The sequence below is a fragment of the Trachemys scripta genome, chromosome 22, assembly GCF_013100865.1.
Source record: "Trachemys scripta elegans isolate TJP31775 chromosome 22, CAS_Tse_1.0, whole genome shotgun sequence".
NCBI classification, from domain to species: Eukaryota; Metazoa; Chordata; order Testudines; family Emydidae; genus Trachemys; species Trachemys scripta.
The window spans coordinates 12778680-12795743 of NC_048319.1; the positions used below are offsets into that span (position 1 = coordinate 12778680).

The following is a 17064-nucleotide window of genomic DNA, read 5'->3' on the forward strand; positions in this document are numbered from 1 at the left end:
CGGAGTCTGAGGGGTCACTGGGCCGCCCTGACACTTGTTCTCATGAAGGATCTCTGGGGCTTTTTCTAGCAGCGGATCTGGTAACTGCAGCGTCCTGCCTAAATTCCCCCAACAGCCCAGCCTCGCTCTGCCCTGCCCCAAACCGCTGCTCTTCGTAGCTCTGCACCGCTAACAGCAGCTCTGTCCCACCCCAGAGGGGGCTGCACCGCATTGGCACTGGGTGCTGTCCGTTCAGAGCTGGGGCGACAGCCAATGGGAGACGGGCTGGGAGCCAACCACAGTGGGTTGAGATCAGCTACCCCTGGCACCCCCTCCTCAACCACAGCAAGCCTGGCATTGGCACTGAGGCTACAAGCACAGGGATCAGTGAATGCAGCCTCATCCCCCAAGGCCCCCAATTCCCTGGGCGGAGAATGCCTGGCAGCCACGAGACGGGAACAATGTCCAGCCAGCGCTGATGCAGGGTGGTTGGAGCAGCTGATCTCGAGCTGAGATGGTCCATGTCTCATTCACCATCTCTGAGCCACCCGATCCATGCCCCAGGCCCGGGTCCCTGCCACTGAATGCTCACACCCACCTGCCCCGTGGGCATTGCCCAGCAAGCCCTGCACATCCCTGCCACTGACTGCTCACACCCACCCACCCCGTGGGCACTGCCCGGCGAGCCCTACACATCCCTGCCACTGATTGCTCACACCCACCCACCCCGTGGGCACTGCCCGGCGAGCCCTACGCATCCCTGCCACTGACTGCTCACACCCACCCGCCCTGTGGGCACTGCCCAAGGCATTTCTGCCCACTGACTACTGCCTGGCGAGCAACTGCACATCTCTGCCTACTGACAGTTCACACCTACCCGCCCCGTGGGCACTGCCCAGTGAGCCCTGTGCATCCCTGTCCTCTGATTGCTCACACCCACCCGCCCCATGGGCTCTGCCGGCACGTCCCAGGGACACTCACCAGCAAAGTCGTGCACCAGGTCCTTGATCAAGTGGCCCACGATGGCATAGGCAACGAGCCCCACGATCAGCGCTGCCATCAGCAGGTACAGGACGTAGCAGGGCAGGCGGATGGCATCCAGGGCTGGAGGCTTGTAGTCCGTGTACAGGGCCTCCTCCCGCTCCGGGGTGTCCTGCAGCAAGTGCCGCATCCCCAGCGTGCCACCAGCCGCGCTCCCGCTGCTGCCCGAAAAGGCCTTCTCCAGAAGAGCCTGGCGAGCCATGTCAGCCCCCATCTGCCCTCTGAGTCCGTGCAGCCCTCTGAGACGTCCCGCACTGCCCGATGCTGCCACCCTAGCTCCTGCTGGCTGGCCCCTGGGCCCAGTTCCAGAGGCAGTGCCAGGCAGCGGTTCCTAGGTGCTGCTGCCTGTGAGATCTTGCCAGGTGGAGATGAGCGTCCGTGAACAGCCTACGCCCGACTCCCCGGCCCCGTCACTAGACCCGACAGGACTCACAGCTCTTGCGACGGGGCAGGCAGGCAAAGAGCCGCGGGGTGCAGCTGGAGCGTGGGGCACGACCCCTGCTAGGTCAGTGGTGACTCAGATTCGGGGGCCCCAGTGTTGTGGAAGGAGGGGGTCCCATCTGCCCCCGGCACCCCAACTTCTGCTCAGCAAGCCCCATGCATGGAGGAAAAACAAAGCTGGGGGGCATGAACTCCCCTCTCAGACAGGATCTGCAAGTTGTGCCCAGGCAGGGGGAGCCCAGGCCGGCTCCAGGGCCCTCCCAGGCCTTTCTCTGCCCCCCACAGGGTCTGGAGGGACCGGACGGCCGGGACCCAGCAGGCTAAGCTGAGTGTGGCCATACGAGGGAGGCAGTCAGGGGCACTGTCCAGATTGTACCGACTCCTCCCTCCTGGGTGCCAGGCATGTCCCAACACTCCCCAGCCCACAGGCCACTCTTAGGATAAGGGGATGAGCTCCCCCCAGTGGCTCCCAGCACCCAGTCGGGGCAGGAAGAGGAGGATGTGCACCGAGAGCAGCTGGGCAGGATGGAGCCACGTCCCCGAGCCCTTAGTCCGCCTCTGGCTGTGCCAGGCTAGGAACCGCTGGAAATCTTACCCCTGGGAGCGGCCGAGATGCTGCAGGGCTCCCAGGTGCCAGGCACATCTGCCCCGTTTCCTCAGGGGGCGGCTGCAGCAGGCTGGATGGGGGCTCTGCTGCTGCCCTGCGGGAGCTCACACAGCCAGCAACGAGCGCTTAGCGGCTGGGGTGGGCAGACTGGCCCTGGGCTGGCGGGTGAAAGCCAAGTGCCCACAGCTTTGGGGAGGGACGGCTCCCCCCAGGCGGAGCTAATCCCTCCCAGGCTGGAATTTCCTGGACAGATGGTCTGAGACCAGCAAGGGACGTCCCCACACAGGAGCCTGCAGCTCTGTTCCTGGCACTGGGCTGGTGGGGGGGCACAGGGGGCTCCTTTGGGGGGGTTGGGGAGGCAGCTCTGGGGCCAGCCCACCGGGTTTGGGGCCCTGGAACCAGCTGGTGTCCTGCTGTTGAGAAAACACACCCACACCCACCGCTCAGTCAAAGGAGCTGGGGCCTGTTCCCAGCGCAGCTGCTAGTTTCATGTCCAAGGCTGGCTCAGGACACTCACAGCAGGGGAGGGGGATCCATGATCTCCAATATCATTGGCTAGTCATTAATGATCTAATTTGCATATGCATATTAATATGGCATTGCCCACTGTCCTCCCTGCCCATCCCACTTGGAGAAATTGCCCCACAAGCCTGCTGCGAGGTGGATGCCTGGGAGTCAGCCTGGCTAGGGCAGAGCATGGCAGCTGTACGGTAAGGAACTACGCTGCCACAGACCCCATGGAAACCACTGGAGTTTAGGGAGCCAGGCAGGGGTTCCCCAGGTTGGAGTTTGGCTGGGGCACAGGGCCGGCTCTTGCCCTGTCTTCCAGGGGTGGTAGCTTTACAGCTCAGCTGAAATGACACTAACTCAGGTGTTTGGGAGGCAGCATTTGCCAAAGGGCCAGGACCCAGCCGGGCAGATAATAGGGGGTGGGTGGCTCTCCCAGGTTCTCTTCTAGGGCTTCAGTGTCTCTGCCCTGGGACTTCCGGCAGCAGCGGACTCCCCACTTCCCTCCCCCCACACAAAGAGTTCAGCAGGCCAGGACTCCTGGGTTCTATTCCCAGCTCTGCCCTTGACTCACCCCGTGACCTTGAGTGAGTCACTGCCTCTTTGTGCCTCAGTTTCCCCCAGCTGTATGAGTCGATACTGAGAGCTCTAACAGGTAAACCATGCGAGTCGTATCAGCCTCCGGCACTAACGCAGGGAGCTACCAGCCCAGCTCAAGGGCTGCGCCGAACATTGCCAGCAAAGTGACGTTGCCAACATGTGCTCTGTGTCGAAGCCCAAACCATCCGTGGAGACGTGTTGTTTTCCCAGATGTGGGAGACCCAGGCTCAAGTCCCCAGGCCTTCCCTAGCCAGGCAGGGACCCGGCTCCCAGGGCAAGAGAGGGTCAGAATCTCCCCTCGCCCCCGGAAGCCAAAATGCTCAGCGACACAGTCTGGGTCACAGAAACAGTCAAAGGGTTTCGGCCCCATCCCCCTGCTGAACACCACCACGGACCTAAACTTGGAAATGGCCATAACAGAACTGTCCCCTTCAGCTGGCCCCAGACCGCCCCAGGACCCCCGGCCCTACTGGACACCAGCTCCATCCAGCCCACCCCCAATATATGCCCTCCCCACCCCAATACCCAGCAACCTCCATGGCCACACCACATTCCTTTGCCAGTCTCTTGCCCATCTGCTGCATGGTACTGGCATGGCTCTCCCAGCCCCCCTCTGCCCACCCAGTGCATTGGCCCCTGGGGGTCACACATCGCCTCCCAGGAGCACAGACAGGAGCTGGGCTGGCTGCGGGTCTTTGCCCCCCTCCCGCCCCAGCGAAGAGCTGCAGCCGCATAAGAGGGTTTAGGAAATAAGAGGATTGAGGGAGAGTGACTCAGAAAGGGTTTTGCTGAGGAAAAAGCATCTGTGAACAAACCGGACACAGCTGCTGGCCTCCGGCCCCGGCTGGGAGCAGCCAGGAAAGAACACATGGAAAGCAAGGCCGAAGCCATGCCGGCTGCTGGGCCCTGCTGCCACACAAACCACCAGGCTCACATGTCCACGAGTGGCTGGTGACCCCAGTGACCTGGCGTCACAGCCCAGCGCCCCTTCGGCCCCTGAAAGCAGAGTGCCCTGTGGAGCTGCTGGCCCGGCCTGGTGCCCCCAGTTCGAGGGCGTTGGTAATTGGAGAGGGTCAGAGGAGAGCCGTGAGGATGTTAGAAAACCTGCCCTGTAACGAGACTCAGAGCACAACCCATTTAGCTTAACCCAACACTCTCCTTCCTGGTGTCCCTCCCCCAAGCCCCCATGGCAGTAACATGCCCTTTGCCCCCTTGGTGCTGTTCACTCTGCTTGTGCCTTATAACACCTCCCCCGCACCTGGGCAAATCAAGGCAGGGATCCTCACTTACACTGATCAGTGCCCAGCACAGCAGAGCCCAGATCTCAGCTGGGGCTGCTAGGTGCTATTGTTATACCAGCCCAAAGCTGACTGGCACGGCTCCCGTGCCCAGGGTGAACCCTCCCTCGCCACGCCAGAGTAGTGTTCACACCTCCTTCTTTCCAAAAGCCACATGGTCCTTTGTGCCAGTGGGTGAGACAGCTTCATGAACCTTGACCGCACGGCTGCTGGCAGGGGGCTCAGGCCCAGCGGGAACCCTGGGCGCGGGGCTGCTAGCCAGGGGCTAAGGCCCAGTGGGTGAGACAGCGGGAACCCAGCCGCAGGGCTGCTGGCTGGGGGCTAAGGCCCAGCGGGTGGGACAGCGGGAACCCCGGCTGCGGGGCTGCTGGCTGGGGGCTAAGGCCCAGCGGGAATCCCGGCCGTGGGGCTGCTGGCCGGGGGCTAAGGCCCAGCGGGAACCCTGGGCAGGGGGCTGCTGGCGGGGGGGGGCTCAGGCCCAGCAGGAACCCCGGGCACAGGGCTGCTGGTCAGGGGCTAAGGCCCAGCGGGAACCCCACGTGCGGGGCTCCTGGCCGGGGGCTAAGGCCCAGCGGGAACCCCAGGCGCGGGGCTCCTGGCCGGGGGCTAAGGCCCAGCGGAGGCAGAGGCACCCCCGCTCCAGTGCTGAAAAGAGGCAGGTCGAGGCAGAGACGTTCCACCATTCCATTTATTCCCCGCAAGCCCTTCCCAGCCCCAGTACAAGTGAATGGCTGTACCCAACAGGCCCCCACAGGCTCCGTCTGCTGCAAGACGGCCCCATCCGCGCGGAGAGACTAGCCCAGCTCTGCCTTTGGTAGTGCGCCCTGCCCGCTGCGAGGGCTCCCCCTACTCCAGCCCCAATGGATCGCATTCCTGTTGGGAACTCGCTGGCACACAGCTACAAAGCTCCCACCTCCAGCCCCTACACCCCTGCCCTCCGCTGTGCACACAGTGCTACAGGCCGGCTGTGACCCGCGGGGAGGGAGACCCCAGAGCAGTGCCACCAGAGCCTCTGCCCACCCGCCAGCGCTCAGAGAAGGCAGCTGTGGCCAGGGTTTGTGTTGCCCTGGGAGGTCTGCTCCCTGGCTGGCACCAGAGGGGAGCTCTGGGGCAATGCGGCTTCCCTCTCTGCCATAACCCGGATAAGAGGGAAATCGAAGGGCAGATTTTCAGAGCGGGAACCCAGCCTCACTGCACAGCAGTCACCCCCGGACAGCACGCGTCACTGGGAGTACAAAGCCAGTGCAAAGACCGGGGACAGGTTGAAAACCCAGGTGCTCTCCGGCTGTCTGAGCCCCACCCCTGGGACAGAGGCTCTCCCAACGGTGCTGTGGGCGAACGGGCAGAGGCTTTGGCTGGTGTTTGCTCCTGGTGCAAGGCGCAGGCTCCTCCGGGCTGCTGCAGCCCCCGCCACGAGGCACCACCCGGCCGCGTTGAGCAGCGCGTCGCCTCCTGAAACACCTGCCCACGGCGCTGCACAGCACAGGGCTTTGCCCAACGCATTAGGCCCCACAGCAGCAGTGAAGCTGGAGCACAGACGTAGACAAGGGAGCCTCTGTGGGCACAGCCCGAGCAGCTAAGTGACAGAACCTTGTGCCCACCCACAGCCCGTGACTTGAGAGACGAGCCCTGCTCTCCCGACGGGCTGACCCTGGATCCCCGGCAGGCTCCCCCACAGACTGCTGCTGGGTCACGATCCAGTAGTTCAGCCTGTTTGAAACCTCTGCCCTGGGACCCCAGCACGGAGCCTGACTCCCAACCTCACAGGGGCTGGCCCATCCTGGGGACTCAAAGAAACAAGCTAGCGCTAGAGGCGTGCTGCCACCCCCACGGGACACAGAGCGCACAGGACTAAGCAGATCCGGCTTCCCACCCACTCAGCCCTGGTGCAAGCAGTCGTGCAGGGCAGGGGTGAATCCGGCCTCGGCTCCCCTGCCTTGGGGCTGCCTCCGGCAGCCACCCAGCTCCCCGCAGAGGCCGGGGCAGGCTCCCTGCTCAGTCTGAGGCCTGCAGCTTGCTCAGCCCATCGGCATACTGGAATTCGGGGCCGTTGGTGTAGTCGTACATGTCCAGGGCCACCTCGCAGCTCTCCCTCACCACCCGCTCCCCATCCTGGGCGAACGCCCGCAGCGTCTCCAGGCAGGACTCCTTGGCGATGGAGCCCAGCGCCTCCGCACACTCGTGCCGCACCATGGGGTTCTCCGCCACGCTCTCCAGGGCCGCCGTCAGCTGGGGCACGCAGGCCTCGTGCTGCATCTGGCCTAGGACGAAGCCAATCTCGTGGCGGAAGAGGGCGCTGCCGCACACCAGACCTGGGGGGAGCAGGGGGAGAGAAGGGTTGGAGCAGGCAGAGCGAGGAGGTGACCCTAAGCACTCTGGGATGTTGGGCCACAGATCTGAAGGGAGGGACCCCCACTGCTCTGCTGTGACTGCTCTTGGGCCGGCTGGGAGCGAGTTGCTGGGGGCTCAGACGTTCGGGGGTTTAATAGCAGCAGGTGCAGCCTGGGGGAATGAGTGGGGTCAGCCAGGGTCCGCCTGCACCCGACCCACCAGACGCCCTGTCGGCCACGGAGACTCAGCGGCCCCGTAAGGGTCCCTCCGGGCAGGGCTGAGGCACCAGGGCTGGGGGTGGGAGGAGGCGCTTGCCCTGCTCCATAGCTGTCTGCCCGACACAGGCCTGGGCCCTCTGCACTGAGCAGCACCCATCCAGCAGGGAGGCAGAGGACCCTATGTGAGCAGGGAAAGTGACTGTGAGCCCTGACGGACTTTGCAGTGGGGCTGGATTTTGCTCCAGATGGGCCCACACAGCTCTGCTCATCCCTAACTGGGTCAGACCTGTCTGGGGGCCAGAACCAGCCTGGCCCCATGGGGTTCTCAGGCTCCACGGGTTGGTCCCTCCCAAGGGGCTGGATCTGCAGAACCACCCACAGCACTGGAGCCGTTGCTCGCCCGCAGCCGGTCTGGGGTGACCGTCCCCCTCTGGTGGGGGCAGCGGGATGCCCAGAGAGCGCAGATGGAAATGCTCTGAACGTCTCCAATTGCACCTCCCCCCTCCCACTCCGGGACAGGGGCTGGGCCAGGGGGCTCCGCGCTCAGCTGGGGGGACCCTTCCCCTAGAACAGTGGTTTTCAGTAAGGACCGCCCCAACACGGGAAGGGCACAGGGTCCCCACACACACACTGGGAGCCCCTGCTCTGGCCTGCCCCAGGGAATTCTCATGCCCATCAGAGGGGGCAGAGCACGAGTGGCTGGTCCCCTTTCAGGAAGCTGAGATTCCAGAGTTTGGTGGCGATTCCTGGGGAGGGGGTGGGGGCCTGGTCCTGCCGAGGGCAGTAGGGCAGAGGCTCTGCTGTCTGCCCGCCCCCCGCTCTGCGGCTCTGGATTCCCGCGGCACAGGGCCAACCCGTTGCCATGGAGGATCCTGAACTCGGGCATGATGCCCCGGAGGGTTCCTGGAGGGGACGGGGGGGAGGGGGGGGGGAACAACACATGCTGTGGGCTCTCGCACCCAGCAGGCATGGGACGGGGCATGCAAGGGGCAAAGGCTCCAGTGGAGCCACGTCCCGGGGGTAAGTGGATTACAAAACATGAGGGGGACACAGGGGGCCATGTTGTTCCATCCCTGGCCCAGGCTGGGGAGGAGAGTGCTGCTGAAATCGTGCCCTGTGCCCAGGTAGGTGAGGCACGCCCTAGGGTGACCCCTGGTGGAGGGTGCTGGGAATAGCAGGGATACAACCCCGCCAGGGAGCCGAGCTGCTCAGACAGGGATGGGCCCCAGGGACAGCACAGCAGTGGGGCCCCCCACTGGGGATCTCTGGACTCAGCTTGGGCCAGGGGAGAGGGCGAGGAGAAGCCACAGCATCGGCCATCCAGGGCTTTCTCACCGTCAGCCAGCGCCAGTGCCGCGGCCTCGCCCCCCACGTTCCTCAGGGCGAACATGGCGCGGTACCGATCGAACAGCGGGCGCGACTCATCCAGCAGGGTCTCCCGCAGCTTGGCGACGTCCTTCTCCTCGTCAGGGGGAGCCGGGTCCACACACAGGTAGGGGCCGGCGCCAGATGCTTCCTTGTTCTTCTGCAGCCATTCGAGCCTCTTGACCGCCAGCTGGCAGGTCTCGGCTACCTGCAGCAGAACAGGACAGAGACACCTTCACTGGGATCCCTTGGGGACAGCAGAGTCCCACCAGCCAGGCAGCAGCGTCTAGTGGTCAGAACATGGGACTGGGAGTCCCAGCTCCTGGCTCCAGTCCCAGCTCTGCCACCGACGCACTGCGACTCCACCAAGTCACGTCCACCTCTGCGACTCAGTTTCCCCATTGGCACAACAGGGCTCGTACCCAGTTCTGTCACGCCTCACCCGAAAGGAGCGATGGACCGGCCAATAGTCAGACATGCAGCTCTGACATTCCACTTCTCGGGATCCGGCTGTCCAGTGAGGTTTACAAGGGCAGGAAACTTTCTGTGCAGGGTGACTGGGCCTTCTGGAGTATAAATAACCCCCTTACTGGGACCAGTTCAGTTCCTGGTCAGCAGGAATCCCAATGGCAGCAGGTATCAAATGGGGCTGCACAGACTGACTCCCCCAGACAGGGGGCAGCATGGGGAAAAGTGGCACTGCCAGCAGGACTAGGGCTGTTATCTGCATGAGAAAAAACTCAGACAAGAGATGTGTCCGCCCATCAGCATAATACCCCCAGCGACTGCCCTTCTCACTGCCACCTGGGGACCCCTGCATCAGTGCCAGGGTTATAGCAGATCCTGCAGGTCCCAGCGAAGATCAGGCTCCCGCTGGGCCAGGCGCTGACCAGACAAATAGGAAGAGAGTCTCGTCTCAACAGACCAACCTGGGAGGGGAAACTGAGGCACGGAGCAGGGAAAGGATTTACCCAAGTCGCTCAGCAGGTGAGTGGCAGGGCTGGGAATAGAGCCCAGATCTCTGCAGTCCCAGTGCGGAGCTCTGCCCACTGGCCCAGGCTGCCGGGCGGCATGATCAGTGCTGATGGCTGCCCCTGGCAGGGGAACGCAGGGAAAGCTTTACCTCGATCACCGGGTCTTCCGAATAACGTCTCAGAACATCCAGCACCTGGGGGCTCCCGATCGCTCCCAAAGCTTCCCCTGGAACACAGACCGAAGGCACCGGTGCCAGTGAACAAACTGGAAGCTCCCATACTGCTGCCGTCACTTTTAATGAGGCCTAGCCCCTCCCCTGGGGCCAGGGGGACACAGCCCTGCCGCCAGGGGGACACAGCCCTGCCACACGCCTGGCTGCAACAGCCGAGCTACGGAAAGGAAACGCAGCAAGTGGCACTGGGGCAGAGGGCAGGGACAAGCTGGCATTTTGCGGGGACGGGAAGCAGCTTTGGCCTGGCGTTGAGGAGATGTCCGCAACATCACACCCCAGTGAGCTTGGATTCACTGTACACGCAGCACCACGTGGGGTCTGCTCCAGCAGCCTGGGAGCTCCGTCAGGGGGCTGTAGAGGGGAGTTAGGAGCTGCCTTGCTCCTCACATCGCCAGCCACTGCTCGGGGGGAGCCAGCAATGTGGAGTGGAGCACTGGCTCTGCCCCCTGAGGTGCCAGCCAGCACAGAGCTGGAAATAAGACACACCAGGAAAAGGTTGGCACATGTGCCTGCCCCCCAGGAACAAGCTACAATTCCATCCATCCCTGCCCTGCCACGTCAGCCCCTGGCACGGGCTGGACTAGCAAGGGCCTCTGTGCCAGAGGGACCAGGACAGACCCCCGCTCAAGCACTGAGCTCTCGTACCTGCTTCATGGCGCACCATGGGCTCCTGGCTGGTGTCCTGCAGTACCCGGACCAGGCAGGGGATGGCACGCTCATCCTGCATCTGCCCCAGGCAGTACGCCAGCTCGTGTTTCAGAAGGGCAGACTCATCCCCGAACGCCCGGCTGATCCAGTCGATGGCGGCATGGCCGCCCACGTTGCGCAGGGTGAAGAGGGCTCGGAAACGAGCCTTCAGGGGCTGCATTGTGTCCACCAGCGTCCGGCCGATGGCCTCCACTTCCTCCTCAGTCACCATGGCGCCTGGGTGGAGAGAGCCGGGGGTCTCCAGCTAGAGGCAGCTTCTCTTACTCTAAAGCCAGCAGCTCCCACAAACCAGGCACCGCAAGAACCTGGGCATGAGAAAGAGAGGTCAGGTCTCCGATACTCCGGGGTAGATCCAACTCCACAGTCACGTTTTAACACATTCACTAACAGGATTGAAAATTCTGGTGTGGACAGGACACAACCGCTTGTTGCTAGTCATGTTTAACCCTAGTTTGTGTCCGGGGGCCTTCCTGTAGCATCCTCTGCAATTTACAGTCACGTTAGTTAACATGTGTTAAAGCCCAACCACAAATTCAAGAGCAGACCTAAGCCGTCTGGAGACACCTGACAGCAGGTGCCAGTCTGGGAGCTAAGGTAGAAAGCAAAGGTGTAGACCCGCAGCAAGTACAAATACAAGGTAGCTGTGGTCTTCATCTCCACATGCGAGAGTCACAGTTTGGTTCATGGGGAGGCATGCAGGGAAATCAGAAGGGGAACTTATTACACAGCTCGGGTGAGAGAGATTTTTTTTTCATACCCAGGCAGAGCACCAGCCACGGCTCAGCACTGCTCCAGCCACAACCACAAGGGCTCAGGATTACACGGACTCTTGGGCCTCGTCTTCCCTACCAACGACCCATTTTTAAAAACCTGGCCTCTGCTGGCGACAGGGGGCCAGAATTTCCAAAGAAGTCAGGGCCAGTTATTCTAGCGCTCCCTGTCCATCTCTGGAGCTCGATTTTCACCTCCCATTTAGGCCCCCAGCACGTGGAGCCCTTTAGAGAGCCTGGCCCTGAGTGTCCACACTCGAATTTACAATCCTGCTAGCGAGTGTGTTAAACACGACTGAAAAGGGAAGCGCACACGTAGCCATTAGTGCTGGCCTGGACCGAGCAGTCCGAGGACCCGCGTGGGAAGCCCCTGGAGAGGAAAGATGCTCTCTGTATCTGTGAATGCCGCCTTGCCCCCTACGGCACCTTTCACCCAAGCATCTCAAAGCGCTTTACAACCGCTCAGCCTCCCACCCGCCTTATTAGTGCCCTCCCCAGGACAAAGAGCTGAGCCCCTTGTAGCCCAGCTAGGGAGCTGATGCCTTTACTCCGGGGGTCACCGGCTCAATTCCCAGGTGGTGGGTAAGCCAAGATACAGGCTGGGCTGTCACCGTGGCCTGCTTTGGGATTCGGGTAGCAGCAGGAGCCCAATGAAAGCCCCCCAATGTTCACTAGCGAACAGTCCGTGCCCTCTCCTCGCTTTTCCCACCCCAGGAAGGGGACAACGCCCCTGTGGGGAAGGAGGTTCACTGCCCAAGGGCTTACAGCTGTAGCCCAGCCCTTACTGCCCCTTGCAGAAGTTGGGGAGCTCCTGCCCGGCATCGCATCCCCCGGGGATGGGACACTGGGGTGGGGCCACATGCTGGGTCCAGGCAGGAACCTGTTTCCCCCCCGTGTTCCCAGCAGGGCCAGAAACCAGCTCACGCACAAACACGAAACACCGATAGCTCGGGCCGAGCGCACACGGGGGAAGCTCCTGGCGTTCACGGGCAACCAGGGGGGGTCGGGGGGGGGGGAGGGACCCTCAGCCTGGCCCTGCCGCTCACAGGTCCCAACGCCGGATACTAGCGCAGCCCAGCCCCCGTCCCGGCTGCCCCACGGGCCGGGGACCGAACCGGCCACCTCCGGAGCTAAATGCACCGAGGGGCGCCTCGCTCCTCCCCGCGCCCCGCTCCTGGCCCCGGCATGCAGCCGCCTCTGGGGTGGAGCCGGCCCCGCAGCGGCGCGGAACGGGCGCCGGGCAGGCTCAGGTCCCCGCAGGGCGCCGCTGGGCCCGACCCCGCACTCACCCGCCGGCTCAGGGCGCAGCCATCGCTCCACGGCCCCGCCCCCACCGCGCGACGGGCCCCGCCCGGGCGGATCGTACCACTCCCGACTCGTGCGGGGGGAGCCGCCTCTTCCCAGCAGCGCCCCGGGCGGCGCTTTGCAGGAGGCGGCCCTGACCCCCGGGACACCGGCTGCGGGGGGGCGGCCCAGCTCCCCGCTTCCCTCCCCCCGCCGCTGCAGTAGAGGAGCCGGGCGGCCGCACGTGGCCTGTGTGCGGAGCAGGCTCCAGCCTGCCCGGACCGTGAGACTGGCTGGGGCCGGGGGGTCCTGAGCCCCAGCTCCCCCTATCCCCCCCGGCCAGTCACGCCTGGTACAGAGAGCAGCTGGGCTCTCCACTCCCTGGGACTGGGGGGCCACCCGCCTGGGCTCGGCCAGCTGATCCCAGGACTCCAGGGGCTGGAGATGTCCGAGGGGCCCCCAATATCCCGGGCAAGTCCCTGGAGCTGGCAACGCCGAAAGAGGAAATTCAGCTTTAAACGCACGCAGAAAACAACGTGGGTCTCCCTGCCAGCTGCGGGGGGGTCGCTCTTATCATGGGGGAGCTGTCACTCCATCTCTCCCCAATCCCTCCCTTAGCCCTGCTCCTGCACCCCAGTCTCCTTTACCCGCCCTCTCTGCACCTTCATATCCCACTGCACCCCTGTATAGATTCATAGATTCTAGGACTGGAAGGGACCTCGAGACGTCATCGAGTCCAGTCCCCTGCCCGCATGGCAGGACCAAATACCGTCTAGACCATCCCTGATAGACATTTATCTAACCTACTCTTAAATATCTCCAGAGATGGAGATTCCACAACCTCCCTAGGCAATTTATTCCAGCGTTTAACCACCCTGACAGTTAGGAACTTTTTCCTAATGTCCAACCTAGACCTCCCTTGCTGCAGTTTAAACCCATTGTTTCTGGTTCTATCCTTAGAGGCTAAGGTGAACAAGTTTTCTCCCTCCTCCTTATGACACCCTTTTAAATGTTTGTATGTTTGTGTCCCTCCTGCACCCCCATATCCCGCACATTCCCACCACACCCCCATATCCCACTGCACCCTCACATTCCCCCTGCACCCCTGTATGTGTCCCCCTTGCACTCTCATATCCCCCTGCACCCTCACATTCCCTTCTGCACTCACATTCCCTCTGCACCCTCACATTCCCCCCCTTCAACCCCATATCCCACTGCACCCTCACATTCCCTTCTGCCTTCAGCAATCTCCTGTCATCACCCACCCCCGCCCTACATTTTCCTGCCCAGCTCCCTAACCATGGAGGGTAGAGGATGGCCATCTTCCCTAAGGGCAGCCTGGCTTCAGTCCCATTGGAAATGATGGAAGTTCCCTGCAACTGGAACAGGGAAATGGCAGCCATCTTAACTGAGGGCAGGCTGTGGCTTTGGGCCTACTGAAAGTAAAGGGAACTGGCCACTTTGACTAAATGCATAATTCATGGAGTTTGACGGAGGAAATCAGGGGTTCATGAGAAACTTAAAATATTCCGACCCTCACAGTGATATTGCAGGACCTGGTAGTTCTGAGCTCGTCTGGGTGATTTCTGTGCCCTCGGCACGTCTGTTGGCCAAACCTATGGTCTGTAGAAATACGTCCTGATTTTTCATCTGTAATCCTCATAGAAACAGTTTTATTACAAACAAATAACCAATAAGAAGTAGCCTGCGAGCTCTGTGGGGCAGGACTTCTCTGTTACTCTGTCTGAACCACTCACCACAACAATCCCTGATCCGGATCGGGGCCTGTGAGCACTGCTGGATCAAGCCCAAGGTAGACGATCCAGGGCTCTAGGCACACTCCGCGTAGCGTACCCCCTGTGCATACTGCCAGAGCAGCCAGTTTCAGAGTTAAGGTTAATGGGGTAGTGCAAAGGTGGCGTTACACCCCCCCCCCCCGGGGGGCCTGGAGGAACATTCGCGAGAGCGGGGCAGGGAGGGAGCTCCACCCAGTCCTGCTCCAAGTCTTGGCCCCTGACCACGGCTCCGCACCTGTCCCCAGTCTTACCCCCAGCTAGGGTTGCCAAGCGTCCGGTTTTCAAACACCCGGTCGAAAAGGGACCCTGGCGGCTCCTGTCAGCACCGCCGAGTGGGCTGTTAAAAGTCCGATCAGCGGCACAGTGGGGGCCCAGAGCTAAGGCAGGTTCCCTGCCTGCCCTGGCTCCGTGTGGCTCCCAGGAGTGGCCGCCGGGTCCCTGCAGCCCCTAGGCGCGTGGGCAGCCAGGGAAGTGCCGCACGCTGCCCCCGCCCTGAGTGCCAGCCCCGCAGCTCCCATTGGCCAGGAACTGTGCCCAATGCGAGCTGCAGAGGCGGAGTCTGCGGGCGCGAGGGCAGCGCGTGGAGTCTCCCTGGCCGCCCATGTGCCTAGGGGCTGCAGGGACCTGGTGGCCGCTTCCTCGGCACTGCGGTAAGTGCCGCTGGGCCTCCGCACTCTGAACCCCCAGCCCTGAGCTCCCTCCTGCACTCCAAACCCCTCATCCCGGGCCCCACCCCAGAGCCCACACCCCCAGCGGAGCCCTCACCCCCCTCCTGCACCCCAACCCCCTGCCTCAGCCCAGTGAAAGTGAGTGAGGGTGCGGGAGAGCGAGCGACGGAGGGGGGATGGAGCGAGCAGGGGATGGGGCCTTGCGGAAAGGGCGAGGCAGGGGTGTTCGGTTTTGTGCGATTAGAAAGTTGGCAACCGTATCCCAACTGTGGCCCCTTCTGAGGCGATGCGTGGGGACGAAATGGGGGGGTCAAGTCTCCCCCAGATTGGCCTGCCGGTGGCGGGGAGGGAGAGGGGCTCTACCTTCTCTCCCTGCGCCTGCCTACCCCCTACCTTTGGCTAAATTGGCTGCGCTTCGGGGCAGCCGGGCGGGGAGGAGGACCGAGCTCCATCTGCCTGAGAGAGCCTGGCTGGGAGGCAGTGGCGGCCTGCTCCCTGCCTGGGCTCGGCTGCAGGGGGAGAGGGGACTCCAGCTCACTCAGCCACTATCGCTGCTGCAGGTCCCGGGCGAGAGGGCAGCCTGCTGCCGCCCCAGCTGCCAGGGACGGGCTGAGCGAGGTGGGGAGAGGAGACTCTGGCTCGCTCAGGCTCTCAGGCAGACGCAGAGTGACACACGCACACCCCGCCAAGCCCGGGGCTGCCGCCCCACGTTACCTGCGGGGAGGGACCTGGGGGTTCTGTCCTTCTCTCCCTGTGCCTCCTCCCTCTCCCAAGCAAATTCGACCCACTCTCCCTGGCAGCTGGGCAGAGAGCGGGACAGAGCGGCTCTGCCTGAGAGAGACAGAGGCCTTGTCTCCCCTCCTGCGGCCGCTGAGCCCAGGCAGGGAGCAGGCCGCCCTGCCTCCCAGCCAACCTCTCTCAGGCAGATGAGACTCTGTCCTGCTCCCTCCCCGCCCAGCGTCCAGGGAGAGCAGCCAATTTAGTCAGAGGTACTGGGGGGGGGGGGGCGTGCAGGGAGAGAAGGTAGAACCCCTCTTCCTCCCCACCCCCGGCAGGCCAATCTGGGGGAGCACTTAACCCCCTTCCCCCCCATTCACCAGTGGTTTTCAACCTCATTTCATTTGTGGACCCCTAAAAACGTTTGAATGGGGCATGCGTACCCTTTGGAAATCTTAGAAGCACAGAATCATAGCATTAGAAGGTACCGCAAGGATCATCTAGTCTAACCCCCTGCCAAGAGGCAGGATTTGTTGTGTCTAAGGCCCCAGCTACGCTGGCAAGTTTGTGCGCAGTAAAGCAGCTTTGAGCGCTGTAACTCCTGAGGTTACACACTGCCCAGCCACTTAGTGCGCGGAAACTGCGCAGATGCAGCGCTCTAAAAAACCCACCCCGACGAGAGGCGTAGAGCTTTCTGCGCCGGGGCTACTGCGCTGGAGTGCCAGTGTAGACACCCTGGTGATTACAGCGCTGCCATTGGCCTCCGGGACGTGTCCCACAATGCCTGTTCTCGCCTCTCTGGCCATTGGTTTGAACGCTACTGCCCTGCCCTCAGGTGACCAACCAGCAGCCCCACCCCGTACATTCCTTTGCAAATTTGAAAGTCCCCTTCCCGTTTGCTAGGTGATGCATGCAGTGGTCTCAGCCTATCTTTCCAAGTGGCCATGCCTGTTCCATGCACCAGGCGATCCCCCGCTTGGAGCAATGCTGAGCTGCTGGACCTCATCGGCATCTGAGGAGAGGAGGCTGTCCAGTCCCCACTGCGCTCCAGCCATAGGAATTATGATACCTCCGGACAGATTTGACGATTCATGACAGAAAGGGGCCATGACCGGGACACACTGCAGTGCAGGGTCAAAGTGAAGCAGCTGCGGAACGCCTACCACAAGGTAGGTAAATTGCCGCTCCGGTGCTGCGCCCACGAGTTGCCGGTTTTACAAAGAGCTGGACGCAATACTCGGTGGTGACCCTACTTCCACTGCAAAGGCCCCAGTGGATACTTCGTTGGCTTGTGTGCCAGTCGAGAGTGGACCGAGCCAGGAGAAGGCAATCTTGGACGAAGAGGAGGAGGGGGACCCAGAGTCAGAGGATGACTGAGAGGCCAGAGACGCATGCGGTCAGGAGCTCTTTTCTACCCCCGAGGAGCCCAGCCAGTCACAGCAGTCGGATCTTGGCGAAGTGCAAACAGGAGAGCAGGCCCCTGGTAAGTGGATCTGATTTTGGGAATTGCTGAAGCGCGTTGTTGGG

The 17064-nt window shown here is 62.6% G+C and overlaps 1 protein-coding gene across 3 annotated transcripts; it reads right to left on the minus strand.

Moving 5' to 3' along the window:
• Positions 1 to 5153: 5153 nt before the first annotated feature.
• Positions 5154 to 15558, minus strand: DOHH (deoxyhypusine hydroxylase). 3 transcript variants are annotated; one of them, XM_034755315.1, is made up of 5 exons: positions 15535 to 15558; positions 10240 to 10607; positions 9511 to 9587; positions 8358 to 8595; positions 5154 to 6785 (listed from the first exon to the last, which is right to left on the minus strand). In XM_034755315.1, exons 2-5 carry the CDS (start codon positions 10511 to 10513, stop codon positions 6469 to 6471), a joined length of 906 nt encoding a protein of 301 aa, XP_034611206.1. In that variant the 5' UTR covers positions 10514 to 10607; positions 15535 to 15558; the 3' UTR covers positions 5154 to 6468. The 3 variants fall into 3 exon arrangements, with proteins under 3 accessions (XP_034611206.1, XP_034611205.1, XP_034611207.1); XM_034755314.1 differs by lacking the exon at positions 15535 to 15558 and adding an exon at positions 12362 to 12472; XM_034755316.1 differs by lacking the exon at positions 15535 to 15558 and adding an exon at positions 12001 to 12023.
• Between the last annotated feature and the right edge of the window lie 1506 nt (positions 15559 to 17064).